At 37.5% G+C, this 26,831-nt stretch overlaps 1 protein-coding gene across 2 annotated transcripts in view; it reads right to left on the reverse strand.

Annotated features, from left to right (window-relative positions):
• The window catches only part of LOC106663273 (zinc finger protein 423 homolog), a 150,466-nt gene that overhangs the window by 12,139 nt on the left and 111,496 nt on the right, over positions 1-26,831 (reverse strand). The window contains exon 1 of one of the 2 annotated variants that reach the window (XM_014387976.2): positions 20,248-20,414. The exons of the other annotated variant lie outside the window; for it this stretch is intronic. Coding sequence (XP_014243462.1) covers positions 20,248-20,359 — 112 coding nt within the window. The 5' untranslated portion in view covers positions 20,360-20,414. Of the gene's footprint in view, positions 1-20,247; positions 20,415-26,831 lie in introns of those variants that run through there. 2 annotated transcript variants of the gene reach the window in all.

Consider the following 26,831-nt stretch of genomic DNA (forward strand, 5'->3'; position numbering starts at 1 on the left):
GAGAGTGCCAGTGAGATATTGCTGTTTTATGTTTATATACGTTGGATTTTGAAGGGGTGGGGAAGGAAGTCGGTATAGAAAAGACATTTTTGTATAAGGCGTCGGCTTCTTTGAGGTGAAAAGAGCCGACGAAGGGAAAAAATGTGTTGGTAATGGTTCGGCCAGATTATCCTTTCAGGATTATATAAATAGGAAAAGGAAAGCTAAATTGTTGGGAAATTAGACTATGTGAAAAATATTTGATGTGTGGAATGTAATGCTCTTTTCACCTCAAAGAAGCCGACGCCTTATACAAAAATGCCTGGAATTTCCAAGAGGACTGCATCTATTTTTTATCTAGTAGTAAACAGTTATTTAATACCAATCAAATAAAAAAATATCGCTAAAAAGATTACAATTCGTGGAAGTTATAGGAGTTTTTTAATCATAAAATCTCAAAAAGCAGGGAGATTGTGTGAATCGGAAAATTCAATGTTCAAAATGATGAGTGATGCTGCTTCAGTACTGATACCAGATAGATTGAGGCATTTCTTTGTTTATTTTAATATGAGAGGGTAAGTAGATGCAATTGGGAAAAATTAAAGAGCAAAATAAACGAACACTCTAATGAAGCTACTGCACTGTGCATCATACGAAATCTGAGTGAACACGAAGGAATGACAATGAAACAATACAGCTTTCTTAAAAGACTGGTGATTCAAAAATCTTGAAAGAAATTGCGGCCGACGAAGAGGTACATAGTTAAGATCTATGTGGTATAGAGCAGCTCGAGTGAGCAAGAGGGTGCTTCAAGTGAGAAGTGAGCTACTCCACTCTAGGTCCGTCAAGCCTTTGGCTAAGGTGTGTCATGTTGCCCGGACTGACAGGTAAGCACCCACCACTTTCCAATAACTCTGTAGGGAAAGCAAAAGCACAACAATTCGGGTACAACATTCAAGACCCTTTATGTAAATATGGTTTAAATAAGGCTGAATACATTAAACAATCCCCGACATGTTCCATCACTTATCCCCTGTCCAGCTCCTCGTCGACTCCTGGCTGACTCCCCATCAACTCCTACTAGCTCCTGGCCTGGCAGATTCTTGACCAACTCCTACTAATTACTCCTGGCAGATTCCTGGTCAACCTCTGGCCTACTCCCTGACTCCTGGCCCGACTCCTACTGTCCGTAACGGCTGCCCCAACCTCGACATCTCTACTCCGACGGACAACTCCGACTGCCACTTCTCTACGACTCTTGACTGCCTCCTAGTTATTATGGGACCTTATTTAAGCCAATCAGTCAGGGTGGAGGTGGGGAACCCATCAAGCTTAGGAGACACTGTTATGATTCCTAGTAACCCGATTGCCTGTTTTCCTCCCCCAGTTTGTTGAGCTTTTCAGAGTGAATCTGGGCATTAGCTAATCCTAGGGGTTGAACAATAAGGCACGCTTGGTCAGCACAACAATAAACATCTCCGTCGCGATTGCCCAGGAACGACTCACATTTTATAAATTTACAATACCACATGGAATATTTACAATGACACCTTCGGGTTTGCCTTCTGCATAACTGCACTTAAAAACACGATGTGTAGTTATACGATCGAGAAATTTAAGCATAGGAGACGGTTTGTGATTCAGGACCCGTTTGAAGAGTAAGTAAGAAAAATTAATATGAAGATACTACACTGCAGAATATTAACTGGGAATAAAAGGGGAGATTTTGTGCACATCCCTCGAATATATGACACATGAGGAGATAAGGAAATAGCTTTTTATTTTGAAACGGTTGCAATTTCCAGGCCTGAGCCCCCCACCAATATAATTAATAAGTTATTGTTACCCTTTCCACCCAACTTTACAAGTGGAGCTCCAAATTTTAGTCCTTATTATCCAGAGGTTTTTCGCAACTGCAGAGGTCATATCAACCCTCAGAGTGCCGGTGTTTTTGAAAAAAAGCCCATTTGTAAGTATGTCGGGTTCGAATGCAGGGCCGTGGATTCGAACCCAGGACCTTTACCATGCAGTGATGAGCGCCGTGTCAACGCGTAAACTGTTGCGGCCACCGACTCCCCCTTATCCAGTAAAATGGGTGTAAACGAGCCGGCGTGAAAATTTATCTCGAGACTATTTATTACCCTCGGGGTGCCGGGAATTTTTTGGAGTAAGAAAAAAAATTATAAGCATGTCGGGTTTGAATGCAGGGCCTCTGGGGGTCGAACCCGGGACCTTTACCTTACAGTCATGGGCGCCGTGTCAACGCGACCGACGCCCCCGTCCCACGTCTTTAAAATGAAATTTAAAAAATGTAATTTGGCGGGGAAAATAAGATTTTTCCGGTTGGCCAAAAGTGATAACAACCTTAAGCAAAAATACGACCGGTGCTGCGATAATTTTACACGGCAAAGACGCCGTTAATGAAATATCCCATAGTATTTTCGTATCGGCCGAAATACCAAACAAAAGTAACGCAAAGAGTTTTTTTTTTTTTTCTAGGTTCTTGTTTAATACAGCTGTTAACCAGAAACCGGGACACCGCTAATCCGCATGCCTCCGTCCATTAACGGAGGATGTTCCAATCAAACGGCGCCTTTTCGACTGGGTGTTGGAAGAAGAAAATAAGGAAATGGATATGAGGTATTTAACCAAGACGAGAATGCCAAGAGAGAGACATCCTGATTAGTGGAGACACCCACACCGGCACTTACAATTGTTCGCCCCAATCTTAATCCATTTCAATATCAACCAGTTCCAGAAACGTTTCCACCTCTGTCAGCTCACTTTCACCCATCACTGTCGGGATAATCCCTTAAGGTTTTCCTTTCGCGTAATTTAACGGTAATGGTGTAAATAGGATTCAATGTCCTAAATGTCTAAAAAAAATAGGTAAGTAAAGTACAGCGCCATACAGGAAGGTTCAACGTCCAACTAGCCGTTGAGTGTCGATGACTGTTAGGCTAATAAATAAGGGAATTAATCTCAAATAAAATTCCAAATGCTAGACCGCCCAGCAGTGTCCAAACTGCTCGTTCTATTACCCTACTCTTTGATATTACAGTGCTCTTTCGGTAATCCGAACTAATTACTGCAGGGGAGTGTCCGGATTAATGAAAAATTCGGATTATGAGATTATTAAAAAATTGATATGTTAAAAAAAGGCTATACCACGCTTTCACTCAATCTCTCACTCACCCACTCATTCACTTACTCTTCTCTCTATCACGGTGTCTCTCTCCCCCTCCCTCTATCAGTCACTAATTCACTTACAATCTCTCTCCCACTCAATCCACTCTCACTTACTTACTCACTCTCTTTTGCTCACTCTTTCTCTCTCTCTCTCTCTCTCTCTTTCTTTTTCTCTCTCTCTCTCTCTCTCTCTCTCTCTCTCTCTCTCTCCTGCTCACTCACCCACTTACACCACTTACACTCTCTCTTCCACTTAACTCTACCTCTTTCTCACTCACTCTCTCTTTCACTCTCTTCCACTTACTTACTCACACTCTCTCGCTCATCGTTTCTCTCACTTACTCACCCGCTCATTCACTTTCTCTCTTTCTCTCCCAGTCTCTCAATCACCCTCTTACACTCCCTCATTCACTTACTCTCTCTCGCTCGTTCTTTCTCTCTCTCACTCACCCACTTGCACTCTCTCTTCAACTCAACTCTCTCTCGCTCACATTTTTTCTCAATCATTCACACCACTCAACTCTCTTTATCTCTCTTCCACTTACTTACTCTCTTTCTCTTTCTCTCTCATTCTTTCTCTCACTTACTCACCCAATTGCACTCTCTCTCCAACTCAACACTCTCACTCACAGTTTCTCTCAATCACTCACCCACTTACACTCCCTCTCCCACCCAACTCACTCAATCTTTCTCACTCTCTTCCACTTACTTACATACTCTCTCTCTCTCTCTCTCGCTCATCCTTTCTCTCATTCACTCACCCGCTCATTCACTTTCTCTCTCTCGCTCATACCTTCTCTCATTCTCTCGTTTGTTTCGCGAGGGGGAGGGGGCATGCTAATATCGGCCCATAATGGTTTTCAATTAGCCATATGACTGTTGCCACCTTATTTTTAAAATTTGGTACGTCACATACGTCTATCTCCGTTTTCCTTAATAATCAAAGCTGGTTTAGGAATGTGTTGTAGAATCGGGTTTTTCGAGGTTGTTTGTTAAATTTCAGTGAATAAAGGACACTACCTATCAATCAATATCTTACTAGTGGAGACAGGACGAAAATAGATGAATTTTTTTAATCGGTGGAACTTGCAAGTTGAGGAGAAGGAAATGTCGAGCCACCAAGGGCGTTTTTTATTCTCCAATGTATTGAAAGAAATTCGGCATGGATTATATCGTGGCGCGTACGAGAATACACGCCTGTCTGTCAATCCCCTCCAATCAGCTCGTTTCCATGAGAATTTGTTTGTATCATACATTGCCACCGTTGCATATATCCAAGCAAATGCGAACATACTCTTAGGACACAAAATGAAATAAAACCTAAAGCCTATTAAAGAGGCTTCATGGTAGCCGAAACCTTAAGCCCACAGGATCAATTTTTCAATCCATACAAAACTATTCAAAGCTGGTCGGGGAATGCCTGACATATATCCAGGTCCTCGGAAAGGCATCGAACAAGCTGACAAATTAGCAAAAGCAGGACCAACCTTCAACTATGCTGAAAGAGGAAATGAACAAATGGACTACATACTGGACGAACTCACCAGATGCAAAACAATAAAAAAGTTCCTCACCATCTCAACCAGAAAAACAAAAATCTACCTACCTCGCAGTAGACAAGAATCAGAGGAAAACAATAAAACATTACACTGGCCATTGGCCATTCAATTACCATCTCAAAAAAGGTAAAAACGGACTCAGAAACCGACTCTGTCATAAAGAAACAACACAAACATCCATATCCTACGTAACTGCAAAGAACATACAAGGAAACATTACAGCCTCTTCGGAAAGGTCAAACTAACGCCTAGGGAAATACAATAAAATGGGAAGAGGACAACTAGGGATGGATTATGTTGGACAAGGATTGGGCTAGTGGGTTGTGGTGTGGAGAGTTTATCGCGGAACATGGACAATTTATTGACAAAGGATATTTTCAGGTCATTGTGGAGAGTGGTATTGGAGACATAGTAGGGACTATGATCCTTACGACACTGGATTGGAAGGCGTGAATTCGTTGGTTTTGGCAGTGCACCATAGTTCCACTCGATATGTTCAAATCGGTTTGAGTAGTGTTCTGTAGTGTCAGTTTTTTTTGTTGACATATTCGAATACCGAAGCGTCTGTTCAGTTCCTGTATTTTTATTTGTAGTTGCCAGTTCCAGGTTAGACGTGAGTCAAGATACAAGGTAGCGTACGCAGTAGGTTTTAGGGATAGGAATGTTGTTGAGGAATCTTCTGTGAGGGTTTTGCTTCGGAGGGTAAATGTAACATAAATGCATTTGTTTTCGTTAATTTTTATCTTCCAAAGTTTGTTCCATTCGGCTATTCCTTGTACGTGTGCTGGAGCTACTCTGAGGCAATTTCAGGATAAGGATCAGAAGAAGAGCGCGGCTGTGTCGCAAAGGATGCAAGTAGAGGAGAGGGTGTAGTTGGGATGTCTGGGGCATAGAAGAGTTGGTCTGACACGTGGCTAATTTCATGTATATCAAAAAATGGGGGATACCTAGTTTTTTTAACGTTCTTGAGAGTCTAAGAGTAAAAAGAATTACGCTTTCGAACAGTTGTAATAACCCATTTATGTTTAGTGGTCTAAATGACCAAATTACTTATTTCAATTAATTATTCTTTTTATGGGAGATCTTGGTTGAGATGAAAAAGTTAAAGCGGGATTAGAACCCACGAATTAAAACCCAGTCATAATAACGTTGAATTTGGATGAAATCCAGAGTAGCTACGAATTTTTAAATGGAACAACGGGCATAGGAGAGAGATTATAAAAATCCGGCTCAGAAATGTCCATTTTTGTTTATTGAAATATTTTTTGACAAAAACAAAGTTGATGTTTGTTTTTAATCTCTGAAAACATCCATGAAACCAATTTTTTAAGAAACTCAAAAATGACGTTTTTATCAGATTTTTCATATTCCTAGTGTGCCTTGAATTTTTTTTTTGTCAAATTTCACTAAAACAGTGATAACTTGAAATGACTCAGCCGAACTATATGAAGCTTCGCAGGGGTTTAAAACTTTATAAACTACATGTAACGTCACAAATAAGGACTTCGTATAAAAATTATAACAGGTCAGATAAAATAAAACTTTTGAGGGTTTTTGTTGATTTCATTCATTTTTTTTAATCACTTATAATGCCTTACAATGTAAACAGTGTTAACAGAGAACAGTAAAAAAATTAAGCATTCGAACATACGTAATAAGGTTGAATTTGGATGAAATCCAGAGCAGTTATGAATTTTTAAATGGGACAATGGAAATCGAAGAGATAAAAAATTGCCAAAATCCAGCTCAGAAATGTCTATTAAAAAAAAGAAATAATCTTTGACAAAAAATAAATGTTTGGTGTTTAGTGACCGTTATGGATGATTATTTGGAGGTCGTGAGATGCGATCTGGTGAGACGTAGGTTTTATAAAACATTTTCTTTAATCATTCCAACGTTTCGATCTTTATTGAGAACATCTTCAGGGCCTGGGATTTATAAACATTGTTTAAATTATACAAATACATGTAGGATGTGGAAAAAAATTGAATTTCTAGCATTGCATAAATTCAATAATTTTAATAATTTAAACAATGTTTATAAATCCCAGGCCCTGAAGATGATCTCAATAAAGATCGAAACGTTGGCACAATAATGAAAACGGTTTTCTAAACCTACGTCACACCAGACCGCAGCTCACGACCTCCAAATAAAGAAAAAATAAAATTGATATTTGTTTTTTTTTACATTCTGAAAAACCCCTTGAATCCAATTTTTTACACAATCAAAAAATGATGTTTTTCTCGGATTTTTCAAATTCCTAGTGAGTCTAGAATTTTTTTAAACATTCAATCAAATAGTGTTAAGTTTGGAACGACTCCACTGAACTTTATGAAAATTTTCAGGGGTTTAGAACTTTATTAACTACACGCATATGCACAAATGTGGTCTTCGCATAGAAATTAGAACCGAAAAGTTAAATGAGACTTTTGAGGGGTTTTTTCTTGATTGCATCCTTATTCTTCTCAAATATTATTCAACACCAAAAATTGTTGACACAAACTACTAGTAAAAAAAATAGGCTTTCGGACAGATGTAAAAAGGTTAAATTTGGATGAAATCCAGGGTAGTTATGAATTTTTAAATGAAACAAGGGACATCGGAGAAACAAAATTTGCCCCCCGTCGGTTAATCCAGCTCAAAAATTTATTTTTTGTTTGCTGTTAAAATTCGTATTTAAGGGCTTTAAATATGTTTTAAACCGAATCCTGATTGGTTTTTTTTCTGAAATAATATTTTTTGGCCTATTTTGTTTGTAACTTTTTACCTATCTAAGCCTGTTCTAATACGATCCTACTTATTATTTTCTTATCCTAGGTAAAGAAAAAAAATCGACCGATTTAAAACAACCTTGAAATAAATGCACAACAAAGGAAGAAAGTCTGCTAATCAAAATAAAGTTATTTTAGGCTGTTTGTTTATCGGAATCCCAGAAGTTTCACTGTTTATATACAATGCACAATGGAAATTGTAAAAACGCCCCAATCTTTTGCTACCATTCGCCCCTTCGCATCGTAATGAATACCAATACAAGTCATCATTATTTGTTTCTGATTTGATTTCTAAAATTATGGTTTTTTATTTTTATTTTTTTTACGAGGGTTTGCAACAGCAGAGGTCATATAAACCCTCAGAGTGCCGGTGTTTTTGAAAAAAGCCCATTTGTAAGTATGTCGGGTTCAAATGCAGGGCCGCCGGATTCGAACCCAGGACCTTTACCTTACAGTGATGAGCGCCGTGTCAACGCCTAAACCTTTGCGGCCAATGACGCCCCATTATGGTTTTTAAATAGTGGAATATTCTGTACATGGATCGCTTCAAGGAGCTAGAGAGTTTACCTGAGAATCCAATATATTCACCACTTGGATCTGTTTTTTCCGTTTCATTTGCTTTATTGTTTTGGTAATTTTTCGTGAGTGTTATTGTGATTTTTTTACACTGTGCTTTCCCAAACAATCCGACAGATTCGGGTTCATTATTTTACCATATCCTTGGCGATGTTAGTCGGCAGAAGAACTCTGGGATGGATGTCAGCAAAATGCTACTAAACACACCAATAAATTGCCAATATGATTCACTGGTAAGTGGAACTCGATAAAACCAACGAACGAAAAATATATTTGTTTCAAACCAGCCTTGCTTTCAGCAATCAAAATTTCTATGCAAAACATAATAATTTAATGATTACTTTTTGAAAGGGAAGCAAGGCTGCTGCGAAATGTATGTATGCATNATTTTCATTGTATTTCGTGGTCCGATTCTTTCAATTAAGTAATCTTTATGTAAGGTTTTGGTTAAGTTAGTGTTAGTTAAACGTCGCGAACTGGATTCGAACCCGAAGGTCGATGGTTCGAATCCCGCTCGTGACGCTAACTGTTTCATTTTAATCAATACCTTACACAGAAAACAAACTCTTTGAGTGAGTATAAATACTTTGATTGAGTCTAAAATTAATAGCATTGTACAAATTACTCGAGGGTTAAGTTAATAAGTTCTTTTGTACAGAATAATTTGCATTTTTGAGATTCTATTGTTGTACCTTGGATATCGATTTTTTTTTAGTAACAAAATGCACGTGAGCTTGTTTTTGCATTTCATACCAAAGATAACGTGGGATGTCTTCCTTGGACGGCTGTTTTCCTGCAGACTTCTTTATCTTGTTTGATTAATCCCTTGTAATTATTAAATTGAGAAAATACTCTGATAAACCAATTTATAGCAAAATTGTTAAAATAAAAACGTGAATGTGTGGTGTTTAGTGACCGGTATGGATGATTATTTGGAGGTCGTGAGATGCGGTCTGGTGTGACGTAGGTTTTAGAAAAATTTTTCTTTATCGTGCCAACGTTTCGATCTTTAATGAGCCCTGAAGATGATCTCAATAAAGTTCGAAACGTTGGCACGATAAAGAAAATGTTTTTTTCTAAAACCTACTTCACCCCAAACCGCATCTCACGACCTCCAAATAATCAAAAATGTAAATATCTTTCGCTAGGACTATAAAAATGGATTTTTTGAAAACTGTCTAAAAACCGCAACAAATAAAATCTGCCTAATTTAGTTTGACAGGATTAGCTGAAGATTTAATTGCTCTCTTAACCCTTTCTTGCACAACGTTGCCTTAGGCAACACCAAATTTAGCAAACATGCTAAAGCTTAGCTGACTTTACTGCTTTACTTTTTTTATCACCAATCTAACGCCTCCATATTGAGTTCAGAAATTAATATCTCCAACACGATTCTTCACTACACCACTGCATCTTGCATGGATTGTTATATTTACAAATCATTTTTGTTCAAAAAGTTTTTCATAACTAAAGTTGCTTCATAGCAATGCCAATTTTAGCAATTTTGTTTAAGGTTAGCAGGAAATCCCGTCAGTTTAGGGCGGGCGTAGTGTTTTCCTGTTCTGCTTCTGCCCGTGTATTGGTAACACTGGTTGATTTGGCGCGAATCTAAACTCTATCATTAAATCACGGTATTTCCCTTAAAGCTTCCGTTTAACCTTTTAACAAAATTGTTTAAATTCGTCTTGTTCTAAGGCAACATTAGGCCGTAATGGGTTTAACAAGCCTCACAAGAAATAATATATTTTTACTCATTATAGTCCAATATTATGTGAATTGAAAAAAAGCTATGCCCACATTTTTAAAATATAGCAACGTTCGGCCGCTCGGCTTCAAAAAATGGCGGCTTCTTCATTAAAAGAAATCTTTTTAAAAAAGTTTCAGTGTTACTACTTGTTTTATTGATAATAAATGAAACAGACTCTATGTTCGTATTACATCTGTTTCAGTTCAAAAATGGAGGATTTTGTAAGCAACGGCGACTTAAAAATTATCGTTGCACACCAAATCCAGTCTATTCTTCAAATTTGTACTAATATATATTTGGCCAATTCAATGGTGCAGCCGGCCGAACTAGAAAAAAACCGATTGGTGGTCATTTAAGAAACCATAAAAATGCAACCTTTTGTCTATTGTTAATATTTAATTATTAATTAACACAGCGTGGAAAATGGAAAATAAAACCTTCCTTTTTTTTGCGTTAACAATCCTTTATTATGTTAAATATGTTGTTATTATAGTGTTAGTTATCTCAGGCAGCTGTTAGCTGGTTACCACGCATAACAATTACTTGAGTGAAAAGTGTGCAAATAAGAAAGAATTTATTTAAGATGATTGGCAGTGTGAGTGGGTTTCGATTTGAAAACATGCGTTGGGGGCTGAAATGACCCCTAAATCTAAACTTGGGTGAGGTCTGACCCTGGACTGCCAAAGCCCGAGGTAGGTGATATTGTACATTACTGCGGAGATAGCAGTCCTATCATTCTAATCTTAGCACGTCCTAATTTTAGTAATTTTGTTAATCTCTTTAATGGTCTTTGTTATGAATCAATTAATTAAGGTTTTTAGCGAGCGGGATTCGAACCCACGACCTTCGGCTAGGTACGCCGCTACTCTACCACCTGAGCTATTATGACTTCGATCCACTTAACTTCGATCGAAGTCACGATAGCTCAGGTGGTAGAGTAGCGGCGTACCTAGCCGAAGGTCGTGTGTTCGAATCCCGCTCGTAACATTGACTTTTTTATCTCAACTAAAAACCTTAATTAATTGAAAGATATTGATTGGTCAAGCGGACCACGAAAACTAGTGAATTTGTTATGAATGTTTTTGCATGCCTTTGCCCTGATTCTTATTGAACCGAGGATTGCCCGTTGGCTAATGGATCTGTTTTTGAATAGTTGGTCGCAAAAGGGTCCAGGGTCGATAGGTGTCCAGGCAGGCCTTTTTTGGCCATTTATCAGACTTTTCATTGCCCCTGTGCTCTGCTCTGTATGCTCTGGCACCCAAACAAGGTTGAATTTATTTTCCTCAATATCTGCCAAGGCCTAAATACAGTAACTTAACTTCGAGAAAATCGAAATAAACCTTATAAAGCATACTTTATTCTTGCAGTTAAACAAGCGAGTATAGACGGACCTGGTTGATTGGTACAGTTAATGCTGGGTGTGCTCGTCGGTGAAATCATACTGAACGGGTATTAGGTCCGCCTTCATTCGCCGGTTTGTTGAACTACTCAATTTGCGACATTGCGCCATCTTCAGAGAGAAATTGGATTGATAGTCGATCAATTCATCAACCGAAATGTGTGATGCATTCAACCCAGCTTATTCCGTCTTGAAACTTCGTTGGAAGATAGAAAGACAAAATCGACCGTTTTGCAGCAAATTTTCTTCCCGGGCTGCTTGTTTGCGTATGTAAGGTGAATGAATTATGAGCGGAGGGGCCCCGGGAGTGCATCCATCTGAAGAAACCCACTTGTCTGTCAAGAAGCCCCCCGCAACTCTGCCACCGTTCCGTCTTAATAAACTTCTCCGTCGCTTGGTGGCTACTTTCAGCACATCATTGCCATTTCTCTAGACTGATTTTTGTTGTCTACTTGTTCAATTACCTTCGCTAGTTTTCTCGGGATGCTTTCTCGAATCGTCTCGAATCAAAACGCCATTAGCGATCGATTTCTTCCTTCCTACACGCCAGAAATGATTAATTTTCTAAACATAAAAATGATCAGAGAAGTCTTCACATTCTCTAAACGGCAGACATTTTCCGTCATGTGCCACTCGGAAATATCGCAAGACGTAAAAGAATTGAAAAAGCAAATTCGACGGTAAGAGAAACGTCCACGGAATCGTCGGATTTGATCGTTTGCCTAAAAGACGTAAGTGTTTTGTAACATCTAGTCAGTTAACGCTTTTTTAGTCTTGTATATGGAGTTCAAGTAAGTCTTTTGTTAATATACAGCCCAAGGCAGCGGACGTGGTTGCATATGATGCAAGTATAGCAGTGGCATGTCGGAGGGTAAAAGTTATGTATGGGCTTTAATCGACGTTTATTTTTATCCGCCACTTTTTCAGCCAAAGATCTATGTTGAATAGTTGAGCATCATGACATCACCAAAAGTGTGCATGGATGTCAGGAATACACGTTGAATAAAAGATTGGACAAAGGACACCATCCTGTGGGACTCCAGCCTTAACAGGATAGTAGTCAAAGATGTGTCCTGGCTGGCCCGACAGATGCGGTCAGTCACGTATGATCGGAATATGAGGAAGTAGGTGAAGGAAAGAATGCTCTTGAACTTCCACAGATAATCCAGATGCCAGACCCTATCAAAGGCTTGAGGCCACATTAAAGAACGCACCTGTTTCAGCTGAAGAGAGAAAAAAGATAGCATCTACAATTGCTGGATTGTGGAATGGTCTTTTCCAGAAGCCAAACCGGTGCAATGTATTGTTCTTCTAGGATGGGAAGGATTCTTTTCAGAAGGATCTTCTCGAGAATTTTTCCTTGTGTAGGTAAAAAGTTTATCGGGAGTTAAGGTAAATGGTCAGGTTTATTAGGCTTTGGGATCATTTTTACGATGGAAAACGTCCGTTTTAAAGGTTAGTGGAGTAGTCCTTAGCACAGCATTTTATACGTTGTTAGCAAGCGGATTGCTTTTTTAGGAGGGATTTCAGGGGTTATAAGGTAATATCGTGAAGCTAACTTTTTGGGAAGGTTTTCGATGATGTACTGGATTTCTGAAAGATGAAAAGCTTATGGGGGAAGGGAAAGCGGAAGTGGTTGTACTCTTGGCCCTTTTCTGTTTTCGGTATTTTGAATTTTAAACTGATTTTAATGTTGATGTGGACACACAAAGTAAACGAAGGTGTCGGCTATCGATTCAAACTGTTTATTTCATTTTATATAAATTCTTTATGATGTCCTTCAACCTGATGAGCTAAAAGGCTCGAAATCCGGATCGTTGCAAAACAACTTACTGTGAGTAGGAATTATCTTTTTAAAAAGGATTACTTCGGTGGATGGACGGACAAGATCGAGGTCCGACCTCAGGGACTGCCCACACTCGGGGTGATTCTCAAGCTAAATTACAAGAGCAGGAATTGCCTGTGGATTGAGAGAAGTGAGTGGCTTCAGTACAAGCATGTGCAGATTTGAGCTTATATAGACAAGATAAAAACTTACTCTAATAACAATTAACAATTGAAAATTTTAAAATAAACTTAAGTGCGGAAAAGTTAATGCTTGAAGAAAATAGCTTAAAGCTCTGAGAGGAAGGAGACAAGAAAAACACTTAGTTCCTTCGTCAAAATTTCGATGAATATATTATCCCCGTAATCAGAACTTTGAAACTATTTATAACGATTTAAAGTGTTGACATAACCATCCATGTACCGACAATACATGAAATTATGGCTTCGACCAAATTAATTTTGTAGAATGGACGATTGATGCCAAGTCTACTCACATCATGAATTTATTATAGGAGATGAGTTTTTATAAAAGACATGGCCTTTTATGATATGTTATTGTAAAACTAAGTATGGTTCTAAAGTTAATTTTTCACATAAATCTGCTGGTGCCATTAGAATTCTAAACATTTTAAACAAACATTTTAAAATTCCTTTTCATTCTACAAAAATGATTCTAGAAACTCAAAAATTCATCAATTTGTCTGGAGATGTTGAAGTTTTTCTTCGGAACTTGATAATCATTTCTTTTAATTATCTACATCAAGGAAAACTTCAATATCTCTAGAACAAATCTACGAATTTTTGAGCTTTTAAGTATATATTTTTTAATGGAAAAGACTTTTAAAATGTAATATCAATTGTACTCATATTTGCCTTAGTAGTCATAATTGACTAATTAATTATTCTTTTTATCAGGTTTTTGGTCGAGATGAAAAATTAGTGTTACGAGCAGGATTCGAACCCACAACCTTCGGCTTAATAGGCAACTGCTCTAATCACTTGAGCTATCGTGACTTCGATCCACTCGGACACCAACTCCTCATCTCAACCTACAATTGTTCGAATTTTCCCTTTTTTTTGCCATTTTTTCAAATGTCGTGTAATCAGGATTCGTTTCTCAGATACTTATGAAGTGGCCACGGGGAGCTGTTAGTAAAGTAATTACTTCTTTTTAATGATTAAATTAATCTGTATTTCCCTTAGTGGTCATAATTGACTGTTTAATTATTCGAATTAATTATTTTTTTATCTAAGGTTTTTGCTTGAGATGAAAAATATGCGTCATGAGCGGGATTCGAACCCCATGATACGCCCCTGCTCTAACCACTTGGGATCGAAGTCACGATAGCTCAAGTGATTAGAGTATCGGTGTATTGAGCCGAAGGTCGTGGGTTCGAATCACACTCGTAACACTAATTTTTCATATCCACCAAAAACCTTAGATTAAAAAAATAATTAATTGGAATAATTATAATTGTGTATACAAAAGGGTATAAGGGTGTGTAGGTATAAGGGCGAATTTGAAAGAAAAGCGCAGTTCATCAAGATTTCAAAGAATTTTTATCCCCTTCTTCAGGTCTTCGTCACTAATTCCATGATTTGAACTTATTAAAAAATATAAACATTTAGGTACTTACATTATTTGAAATTAAAACTCAAAAATTCATCGATTTCTGGAGATACTGAAGTTATCTTTAGACCTCGATAATTTCCGTATATCATGTTAACTGGTTAACAAAAGGAAAAAATTGAAAATTTTATTAAATAAAATATGAAAAGTTAATTTGTATTATTTTTTAAAACCAAATTTAAATAATATGTAAGACGAAGAATTTAAATTATCGAGTTCTGAAGGGTAAGTTTAATATCTCTAGAACAAATCGATAAATTTTTGACTTTCTCGTATATTTTTTTTAATGGAATGGACTTTTAAAATATGTGGAAAAATAGCACCTTGACATCTGAAAAAAGTTGATCAGTTTAACTCGCCAACTGATTGAAATTCTAATAGCACCACAAGATTCTACGTGAAAAATTGCCTCTGGAACCATTTTTACAATTAGTTATAAAATAGACAGCGTAAAAATAAAAGGCCTTGTCTTTTATAAAATTTAAAACACGGTACCCTATAATAAATATATGATTTTTGCTTAGTTCATTGGACGAGATCTATCGCTCGCCGTGATTTCATATATTTAAGTACTTAAATATTTATATTTGTTAATAGTTTAAATCATTAGAAATAGTTTGAAAGTTTTGATAGAGGAGAATTTATTCTTCGAAAGAATTCTTCTTTCTTGAGGAAGGAACTGAGTGTTTTTCTTTTGTCTTTCTCTTTCTCCTCAAAGCTCCAACCTATTTTCAAGTAACCTTTCTGCACCTAATTTATAAAAATGATCACAATCCATTAGAGTTCGTAGTCCGATTGGCCAAGTTACTTTTTCCAATTAATTAATCTTTATGTAAGGTATTGGTTGAGATAAAAAAGTCAGTGTCACGAGTAGGATGCGAACCCACGACCTTCGGCTTGATACGCCGCTGCTCTACCACTTGAGCTATGTGACTTCGATCCACTCGGACACCAACAACCGCTCGTGACACTGACTTTTTTATCTCAACCAATACCTTACATAAAGATTAATTAATTGGAAAAATTTATTTGGTAAATCGGACCACGAACTCTAATGGATTTAATAAGTAAAATGAAGTATATCTTCACTAAATCTCTCCGTGGCCATTTCATATGTCGCCGAGAATCGAACAGATTACACGACATTGGAAAATGGCAAAAAGAGGGAAAATTCGAACGGTTGTATCGTAGCTTGAGATGGGAAGTTGGTGTCCGAGTGGATCGAAGTCATGATGGCTCAAGTGGTTAGAGCAGCGGCATATTGAGCCGCAGGACGTGGGTTCGAATCCCGCTCGTGACGCTGGCTTTTGTATCTCAACCAATACCTTGAATGATCACAATATTCAACCAACTGTGGTGAACGGCTCTGAGTGAGTAGTGAGCTATTTAATCTAGGCCCATCAAGCCTAGGGTGTGTCAGGTTGCCCGGCCTGACGAGTAAGCACCCACCACTTTCCGCTAACTCTCTCTGTAGGGGAAGATTTAGAAAAGCACAATTCGGGTACAACATTCACGTCATCAACCCCGTAATTCTTACCTATAAACTAATACACAAAACATTTCATGTACGAATCTCTATCCCTGCTTGTAACTAACAATTCTCAATCCCTGCTTATAATCTAAATAATTAACCAATCTAGTTCTTTATTAAGTCCCTATTACTACTCATAATTTACACATCCTAATTCTTGAATAATTTCTATCGCTACTTATAAATTAAATAAATACATCAACGCTATCTAACAAATCTCTATGCCTATCCTAAGTCGGCTTATTCCTTGAGGAACCTATTATTCGAAATTCGTCTGCAGCCTCGAAATCGCCCCAACTCTTCTCCAATTTTCTTGTCATCTGATTGACAAATCTACTTGCAGAACTGGAATACCGACATTGATCTTGAGTGCTATATGGTTCCGACTTTCACTGTCCTCTCTGACTCCGACTGACTCTTCTCTACGCCAGCTGCCACGGCTACTCCAGTCCTCTTCTCAAACTCTGATTGACTCTTCTTCGAGCCTGCCCTCTTTAAGCCTGCCGACTCCCCGCCGATTCTTCCTGGCTTCTGGCAGACTCCTGGCTAACTTTTGGCCGTCTCTCATCGACTCCTACTGCCTGCGACGGCCACCCCGACCGCGACAGCTCTATTCCGACTGCCTCCTCTCTACGCCGGCCTTCTTGACAGCCTCCTAGTTCTTTTGGGATCTTATTTAAGCCAATCAGTCGAGGTGGAGGTGGAGAACCCGTGAAGCTTAGGAAACACTATTAGGATTCCTGGTGACCCGATTGCTCATTTTTCTTCCCCAGTTTGTTGAGCTTTTCCGGGTGAATCCGGGCATTAGCTAATCCTAGGGGTTGAACAATAAGGCCACGCTTGGTCAGCACAACAGTAAATATCTCCTTGCCGATTGCCCAGGAACGACCCACATTTCCCAATCGTAATCACCCAGGTGTTATTATTTCCCAAGCTTTTTTTAACTGTGTCTGGGGTTTTCGTGAAAGACTAGGTGCCTCCCCCCCCAGGATTTGAGGACACTTCCGATGGCCCAATATACTTTCCCAACATTTAGACGAAATATTCTTTCTTCCCATCTTAATATATACAATGAATTTTAATCCCTAATAAAATTAGTTTAAGATTCCTTTTTGGAATCTTCACACGAAAGTCCGAAATCGAATAAAAAAGAAAATTATAAAGCATATTTTAACCCTGATTGATAATTGACCCTGAGTGGTGATTTTTGGTGATAATTCGTAGTTTGTGGGTTTGGATAACAATCAGTAAAAAAATATGAAGCTTCTATAGATGTTCTATAGATGTTCTATACTCACTGATCCCTTATTTAGCCTTATTTTCGGGTCAACTTTTACCTCGACTTAGCGAGAGTGACCGACATATTTCATAATAATCTTCAAAATTTTTATACACCTCTTTAAACCTACACGATTGTCACTTAAAAACAAAACATCAGCATATAATACTTTACATTCAGTGTAGCCAACCTGAACGCCACGTATAAGTATGGAAGGAGCTTCAAGACTACCACTAATGCTGGCTCGCAGTGTGAAGGACTAATTGGCAAGGAGGTCCCACGACCATCGCCGAACGTGGAAGTTATGTACAAACCAAAGTAGTCGCAGTAAAGTCTTGTAATAGGTTAGTTTAGTGCTGATGGTCAAGATGGATTTCGTTCCTAGAAGTCTTTGTAGTCGTCCAAGTCTTCTGGTAAGTTGTTGTCTTATAAGTCTTGTGTGAGGATTCTACGTCAGTCTGCTGTCTAGGTATAATCGATAGTGTCGATATCCCTTTGTTGATGTATGGAGGGCAAGACTGTTTTTGTAATGTGAACTTACACTGAGTACGTTTTTCTTCATACTGCCTCGTCTTCCAATGCACCAGAGTCTTCGATAAGATCGAGGCGTTGTTGGATGTTGAAGGTAGCTTGGATAGGATTCCAGTTATAAGTCAAAATTGCGGTAAGCGTTGTTGGTGGTGATGGTAAGTTAGCAGTATAAGACAATATGGAGTGGGTAGGAAACGTTTAAGTTCATAAAGCATGCCCGGGCTTAGTTGTAAATAAATTATCAAATTTAATTTATGACATTTTTATACATAAATTTGTTACAGTTTGTCATGTGAGTAAATTGTTGAATCCTACTATATTTAAACCTTCTAGTGCCGAAACTTTCTTACTTTTTCTTTAGGCATAGATCAAATATTAAAACAGCAACGTTAGGAAAACCAGAATGATAGAGATTATTTTATCTGGCTGAAGTTTTTTTGTTTCGAGCTAATGGGCAGATCTTTCGAGAAGGTTTGGGTGGTACAGGAAAACCTTTCTGAGTAAAACCAAGTTTCCTGCCGTAAAGTAAGCCTGAACGCCCAACGCTGGGAAACTTGACGACTTAAACCAAGACTTCTTCGAATTGTCAAATAAAATTCCACGTGCCTCTTAATACAATCCGAATTCGGTTTTGACCATTTAACTTTAATCAATCTAACAATACGGGCAGATAGTGCATTACGAAAAAGACGAAGATAATAATTACAAAGGAACGTGGAGTTTACGAGGATTTTTTAAATAAATTTATTATTTATAAAACTTTATGTTACTGTTAAGTCGTCATATTTTTAAAAGGGATAATTGCAATTTTTAAATTTTTAAGTTCCTCAATTGTAAAGGGGGACCGCGGTAGCCGAGTGGTTAAGCTCTCGGCTCAGGGGTCGCGTGTTCGATTCCGACCGTCACTCCTGGACTTTTCTTTCTGCCCTTCCACCAAAAGCTATAAATAAACCAACTCTTGTAATATGAACTTTATAAGGCCATTAAGTTTTAAAAAAAGTTTCTCCAGTAATAATATATACAGGAGGGGAAATTAGAAAGGTGGGGTTGAGATGGGAAGTTGGTGTCCGAGTGGATCGAAGTCTCAATAGCTCAAGTGGTAGAGCCGAAGGTCGTGGGTTCGAATCCCGCTCGTGACCCAGACGTTTTTATCTTAACCAATACCTTACATAAAGATTAATTAATACATACAGGGTTCGGCTACTCGTGTTACAAACTTTGCCAGTAGTTTCTACATTCAAAATGGTACCAAAAAAATCCTAATTAACTACGGTCCGAATCTCAGCAATTTCGGAGTTATTTCACTTTTTCTGATTTATTAAGATTTCACCGACCTTGCTTCAAACAAACTAAAAGGTTTTGGACAAATCCTTTGAGACCATTGAAAAGTACGTTAAATTCCCAATAATATGTGATAAATACTCAACATGTAAACGTTGGTGAAATAAGCGTTTTAGTAGCGAGAACTTAGAAAAAGTTTTTTTTTAAGTTGAAAAACTTACTATGGTGAATCAACACTATTTCCAAACCTAGAGAACAGCAAATTTCAGAAAACGTACTCCATTTAATAGCCTTTTTAGTGGTGCAATTCCTTTTTTAATTACTTTTTTCAAAAATGAAGAAATTGATGGAGGAAAAGAAAAAACCAAGGTTGAACGATTGGTAAGGTGGAAAGATTAATAATAATGAAAATAAAAAACTTAAGGAAATTTGGTCATCTGAGGTTAGAAAGAGTAAATATAGAAAAAGGATTTATCTGAACTAAAAAAAATTATTGTTTTGTTCAAGTTTGCCGCTAAATCTTGATTCTTGCAATGACGTTATTTTTTAAAATTTGCATATTAAAGTGAAGGAGCTAAACGAAGATTTGGTCGAATTCAGGACTTTTATTTAAATTTTTGAACTCATTGGTAAATAAGCTGTCATCGGCAGAGAACCCAAAAACCCCGCTCTGAACTATAAAATAGCGATTCGGTCCTTGGTAGTTTGCCTCGGAAGAATCGAAGACAATCGGGGAATCAACAAGTGGCAAAGAGAGAATCCGATCATCGGGAAAAAAGAGTGCTGGGCGCAACAAGTGGGTGGCAGGTCTGAAGAACCACCCCCGGCGCGTCTTCAACCCCCTGCGAGATTTCAATTCGAACTTAAAGACGCGATTTTTTTTACACTTATTTTAAATTATGGGGCAGCCTAAACCTCCATTTTGAAAAGAGTCTTGACAACGCTTACCATGTATTTCCTGCTGGCTGACGTTGTGGTTTTCTTTGTTAGCCTGGATTTTCTCGATCAGCTGCTGAAGACGAGAGCTGTTGCCTTTGAAAAACATCCTGGTATCACTCATGTCTGGCCACAACTGAGCTTGAAGCTGGCCTGGCGGAAGAAACGGACTGGGAGGACTCCCACCTCATGACCTCCCCACCATCGAACAACCCCCATCGACAACCACCGCGTTTACACCATGCAGTTCACCGTGGCCACTCCCATCTTCGGCGGTCGGCTTTTCCTTCAAAAGGACTGCGCTCCCTCTCCCTCGCACCCTCCTTTGTCGTCCTCCCTCCGAATTTGCCCTCTTCGTCTCCTCTCCGCCTTTGCTTTCCTTCGCCGCTCAAGGGCCGTCAATCCTCAGCCTCCATTCTAAATATAGACGAGTAGCCGGCCGTTTTTGATGTCTAAAAACGTACCCTGCTCCAATAGGACGAACATTTTTTGCACGAAAAAATGTCTGTGAATGAAAATTTTCTCAGCCTTTTAAGTCACCGGCACGTTTTTTTAGAAAATTTTACGCTGGGCAAGATGACTTTTTAAATGCTTGCCTAGCTTCAGTCATTCATCAGTAAATTCGAAAATTCTGGAACGTAAATTTTTGCACTTTTTTCAGAAACTTCAAATTGATCTGCGGAGCCAGGAAATTGTCCAACCAATCAATAGAAAATTTTAATAAGCTTTCAATTGGTCAACTTCCCTTGGCCCGATTTCTCAACCGTTTTCGAGTTATTCGCGATTTTTTGGCAGAAAACGTTGTTTTTTGGTCATGGAAAAAACCGATCACTCTCTCTCTCTCTCTCTCTCACACACACTCACTCTCTCCCTTTTTTACCATACATAAACCTATTGTTTCAAGACATTATTCAAAGGCAAACTGCTACGTAACACCTGTGAAATGGCAAAGAAAAGTTGAATTTCCTTGATGAGGTAAATAAGCGGTTATTGATAGCAGAAGCATTCAGCATCCCAAATTGTCGCTTTCCTATTCACTTTTTTGAAAACAGTCCTCCGAGTAAAAGTTGTAGACCGTACAATTTGCGAAAACATGATAGTTCAAAATTTATGCATTCAAAATCAGAAGAAGAGTGATCGGGTTTTTTCGTGCCCGTTTAAAAATCTACGTCTTTTGCCCAAAAATTTCGAATAACTCGAAAACGGTTGAGAAATCGGGCAAAGTGAAAGGTGACGAATTGAAAGCTTATTAAAATCTCCTATCGATTGATGAAGGGATATTTCCTGGCTCCACTGCTCAATTTTAAGTTTTCGTACAAAGTGCCAAAATTAACATGTTACCGATTTTTTTAATTTACTGACAAATGACTAAAGCTAGGAAAACATTTGAAAAGTATCTGTTCAATGTGAAATTTTCTTAAAAAACTAGACTAGAGCAGGTCTGTGACTTACAAGGCTGAAAAAATATGCGTTTCCAAATTTGGCCATTTTTTCGTGCAAAAACAAGGTGGTCGGTTTTTTGATCGGCAGTATAGTATAGCGCAATAGACGCTGGGTCCAAGTTCGTCAGGTGCTTCTGCACCTCAAATGCAACAGAAAAGTCCGTATGAACCATGGTCCGATTATCAACCCTTCCACAGAAGTTCAACATTTTTTTTCTTCCCCCCCCCAATTATCCAAGGTTTTCCTCATAAATCTACTCGCAGTTTTTGAACTATTCATTTTGGCAAGGGAGGATGCAGGTTGGACATCGGGGGGGGGGGGTAAAAAATTTCGATTATTATTTTGCACAGGGGACCTAAAAACGTGCAAATTGAGAAAAACCTCTACAACCGTTTTTCGTCCCCGATATTTTTCTCCTCCTTCAAAGGGAAAAACTGAAAAAAATCACTTAATTTAAATGTTGAATAGTTTGAATTCAAAAAGGGACATAATTTTCATAAATTTCCAAAAGGTTTTTCCGTCATAGTCTGCAATGCAAATGTTTTTAGTCACCGAAATTGACGAATATACAAAATTTATCGCCAACTTAGGGGTTATCACTTCAAGAGATCGAATAAGAAGATTAGAGGCAGAAATCAGAAAAGCACCCAATGTATATATAATTTTTTTTTATACATAACGTAACATCATAAACATATTGTAACAGGATAAAAAATTAGTCATGTTTTTGTTTATTATTAACAGCTGGCGTTAAATTAAATTAGATTTGGGCTGTTTTTTCCTAGACCACTCAAAATAATGAAAATAAAATAAAGGTTAACTAGTTAACTACCCAATTTGAAATTATATTTAAGTTATTTAATTGATTATTTCCCCGCGTTACTTCACTACTATTTTTTGGTAGCAACGTGTGATGGCCGCACCATACTTTTTTAATAATATACCCAATTTTAAGGAGTGCTTTCTACCGTGATTTCTCTGTTAATTTAAAAGAAATCTTGGCATATTTGGTAACAAAAAATTAAGAAACGCATACGGTTTCATTTTATTACAAAAAATAAATTAATTACAATTAATTAAGGTTTTTAGTTGAGATAAAAAAGTCCATGGCACGAGCGGGATTCGAACCCACGATCTTCGGCTAGATACGCCGCTGCTCTACCACTTGAACTATCGTGACCTCGATCCACTCGGGCACTAACTTCCCATCTCAACCCCACCTTTTTTTTAATCTCAACTAAAAACCTTAATTAATTGTAATATACAAGCGGACCACGAAATTAGTGAATTTAAAAATAAATTAATTTGAACTTTTAAACGAAAGAAATTAGGTTTGAAAGTACCGTATTTGAAAAAAAAAATCCTGATAAAAAAGAGATTTTTTTTTCAAATTATGATAACTTTTAAAATACTGTTTGGATTTGGGCCAAACTGGGCTTAAAAGTTACGAGGAGAATCCAGCTTAAAAACGGTACCAAAAATGCCAAAATCCAATAGTGAGGGGAGGAGCTAGGAAGGAGTGAAATGAAAAATAGAGCTGTTGTGCGGGACAAAACGCAAAAATGGCTAACATTTTGATTGAATTTTTTATTTTAATCGCCCATAAATCTGCGACCCCCCAGTCCATTTGGCTGAAAAACAATCCCAACCGTCCTTATTAGGACTCTTTACCACCCTGCCAAATTTCTTGGTATGCGATCAAAAATGCGCACGTTAGAGAGCTCTAGATTTTTGAAAGTACCCTACCTAAAATTAAACATCAACTTACAGGTTTCTTGATATCAAATCGAGTGAAGTATCGAACTGGGAGACAAAAAAGCCAAATCGTGACAAGTTAAGGGGAAACTGATTTATTTGGGAAGGTTTATCAGACGTAACAGATCAAGGTTTATATTATGCTAAGACATATAACATATTGTATAACATGTTCACTTGGCTCGGGGGGGGGAATTACCTTTTACACCCCCGTTGGATCCGCCACTGATTTTTGGAGGCATCCAAAAAAATAGAGCGTTCATTTCCTTTAAGAAATTTCTCCTTTCCCATCCCTCCTACAACTTTCAATTTAATTTTTGGTTATAAAAACATCTATAAATCTTTCAAAAACTGCTAAATTTAACATTTGTAAAAATAATAAATTTACAACCTCATTGGAAAAATTCACGGTACAGCTTGGTAAATTTCGTAACTTCTTCCTTTAATAGGTTTTCTAGCGGTATACTCTTTTCTTTACTTACATCAAACCAAAAAGCAGAAATTTTAAGCAGAAAAAATAAAATAAACAATTATTACCTACGTATTTTTTTGTCTTTGTTTAGTGTAGATATTTTGTCCAATTTTTCTTGTTTTGTTGTTCGCTATGTTTAATGTTTCTTTTGTTATGTGTTTAATTTTTCTTCCTGTTTACGCTTTTCTATTAAGTTGAGAAAGCGTTTGAAACGAATAAGTTGTAATGCAATTTGCCAAGCACTACCGTGAATTTTTCCAACGAGGTTGCAAATTTAGTTTTGTTTTACAAATTTTTTTTTTTTTAATAGAGATAGATAAATAGAGAGAGTGGCAGGGAAAGAGAGAGAAAGAGAGAGGGAGAGTAAGAAAGAGCATCACCCTGGCTGGTTTTAATGACATTGTTAGTGTAATCATTAATTACACAATTAGGATAATTGAACATTAAAAATAGTTAATCGATTGATTTGAAGTCGTGATAATTTGCCCTCAGCCCCTAATTTTTAATAGCTGTAAAATTATACAGCATTTTTCTGCGCACCATAGGAAAAAGCAGACATTGTTTTTGAATGGAAAGAACTTTCAAAATGTGCGAAAAAAATCACTCTAACAATTCATTCGTATTGAATAAAACATGAACAATTAATTATTATTTGTAATTAATAATTGAGAATGACCTTTTTCACAGATTTTCGCTTTCGATTGTAAAAAAATGTACCAGAAACTTAAATCTTTATCGATTTGTTCTGGAGATTGCAAGAACTCAGTAATTGAAATTTATCGTATAACTTATTGTTGGTAAGTTATTAGTTATTAGTAAAGTTGTTTGAAAAATAACACAAATTAAATTTTATTATTTTGTCCAATTAAATTTTAATTTTTTTCTTTTTTTTAACCAGTTACATGGGAAAACAAAACAAATTGTAGGATTGTTTGAGTTTCTGGCAACATTGTTTTTTATGAAAGGACAAATGTGTGAGAAATAGAGCATTACATTGGAAATAAAAGTTGATCACCAGGTCGGCTTAACTTATTAACTTATTACAATTCTAATAGCATACAAAATCTCCTCCGACGTTTTATTTTATACTCCGGTTCTAATTTATTTACAGAAACGAATTTGTACCATTTCGCGTTAGTTATGCTTCTAAAGACTCCTAAACTTTCCTAAGCATCTGTAAAGTCGTTTCAAAATTATCACAATAAATAAAAAAATATCAATTACATTAAAAAACGAGAATGACGAAAAATTTGAGATTTTTTTTCTTCAAGTTCCTGATTTTTTTCGCGCACAATCAATTTCTTCACTTCCCAAATATCACCCGAACACTGAAGATGGCGAAATGCAGAAACTCGTCTGTACCAACAAAAATCAGCAAAGATAGGCAGACGAGGTAAATATCAGATCATAGTTCAAAAATGACCCCACGTTCCGGATTAATTGACGATTGAGGAAAAGATCCCCAGGCTGAAATCGGCAGGGCCGCCGCGGGGGACTCGATGGTGGTGAAGAGGACATTAACATTTGCCAGGATGTGAAGAAGGGTGGCTGCTGGAGCGTGACTTTCTAAAAACCGTCCCGATTTCACACAACACGGACGAGCGTGATGGGGGCGAATCAATCAGCAACTCCTCCCCTCCAACGCAGTCAACAGCCACTTACAAATTTATGCTCACAATAGAACACACAAATCGGAAGTCTTGAGGAGGAAGAGCATTTTCCTCGATTTTAGAACCAACTGAAAAATTTTGTGGATTGAAATGAACCATTTAAGCCAATTGGTGACTAAAAAGTTAGCTTTTTAAGACAAAAGTTTTAATTTGACTCTTTTCCTTCCTCAAAGATAAATACTAACGAATTTTGATTCAGACAAAACTTTTATCCAGTAGGAACTCTGTGTTATTGACATGTATCATTTGCACTAGGGAACAAATTATACTTCACCTAGGCCTTTGGCAAAGTCTCTGCATGTGACTTGTGTCCGACCTAAGTTGAGAATTCTGTTTCTTTAATAAAGTATAACCTTCTTCTGAGGGCTATGGCATCGAGGTCTACATTGCAAAGGAACGGCTTTCTTAGGGTTAGGTTAGGTTACGGAAAGTTAGGTAGGGTAAGGTTATGTTAGGTCAATCATTGAAATATAACCCAATCATAATCGCCATGTAGAGACCAGTTCTTCTATTCACATGGTGGTACTAATCTTGGTTCTTACATCTGGCAATGTACGGATTTTTTTTTCAGAACGACGTAGCCCGTTGTTTGTAAGGAGTAGTGCGATGGAGCAAGGTATCAGCATGACTAAACTTTCTTCGCATTCGTTTTAGTGTATTAACCGTAGCATTGAAATCCAGAGCAAAATACATAGTGAAAAAACACTTTGAAAAGTTGAAAATGGTCAACCCCCATTTGGAGTCGAAGGGGTCTGTACGGCACATGAATGTCTTTCCTCGGTACCGCAGCCTTTTCGTAGCTACTGCAGGACAGTTGCATAAGATATCACGAACAATCTCGATCTTGGTACGGTGTGGATGAAGAAGCTTTGGACCTATTTTAAGTTCATCATTAGGGCAAAACCATCGTAAATTATGTATACATATTGACATAATTGAGTTTTTAATAGATGGTTTCACATTTTTTTGGAAACCGACTCAGCCCCAACATCGCCAAGGACTGTGATAGGAGGTTACGTTCTATTATCTCTGTTTTCTCTCGACATAGTATACATTGGTCATCTGTTAATCGTTTTTTAAAAATGACGTTTAACCAATATCCCATAAATAAACCTTTTAATTATGTTGTTGTTTTCCTCTCATTATGTTTTTTTTTTCGAGTAGTCTTTCGACTTGTCTCATGCCTGTTATTGTTGGGTTTGTTGTGTTCTCTGTTAATACAAACTCCAGTTTTTTGTTAATATGGCTTTTGTTTA

This window comes from Cimex lectularius, unplaced genomic scaffold (assembly GCF_000648675.2).
Source record: "Cimex lectularius strain Harlan isolate CLEC.00 unplaced genomic scaffold, Clec_2.1 scaffold78, whole genome shotgun sequence".
Classification (NCBI taxonomy): domain Eukaryota; kingdom Metazoa; phylum Arthropoda; class Insecta; order Hemiptera; family Cimicidae; genus Cimex; species Cimex lectularius.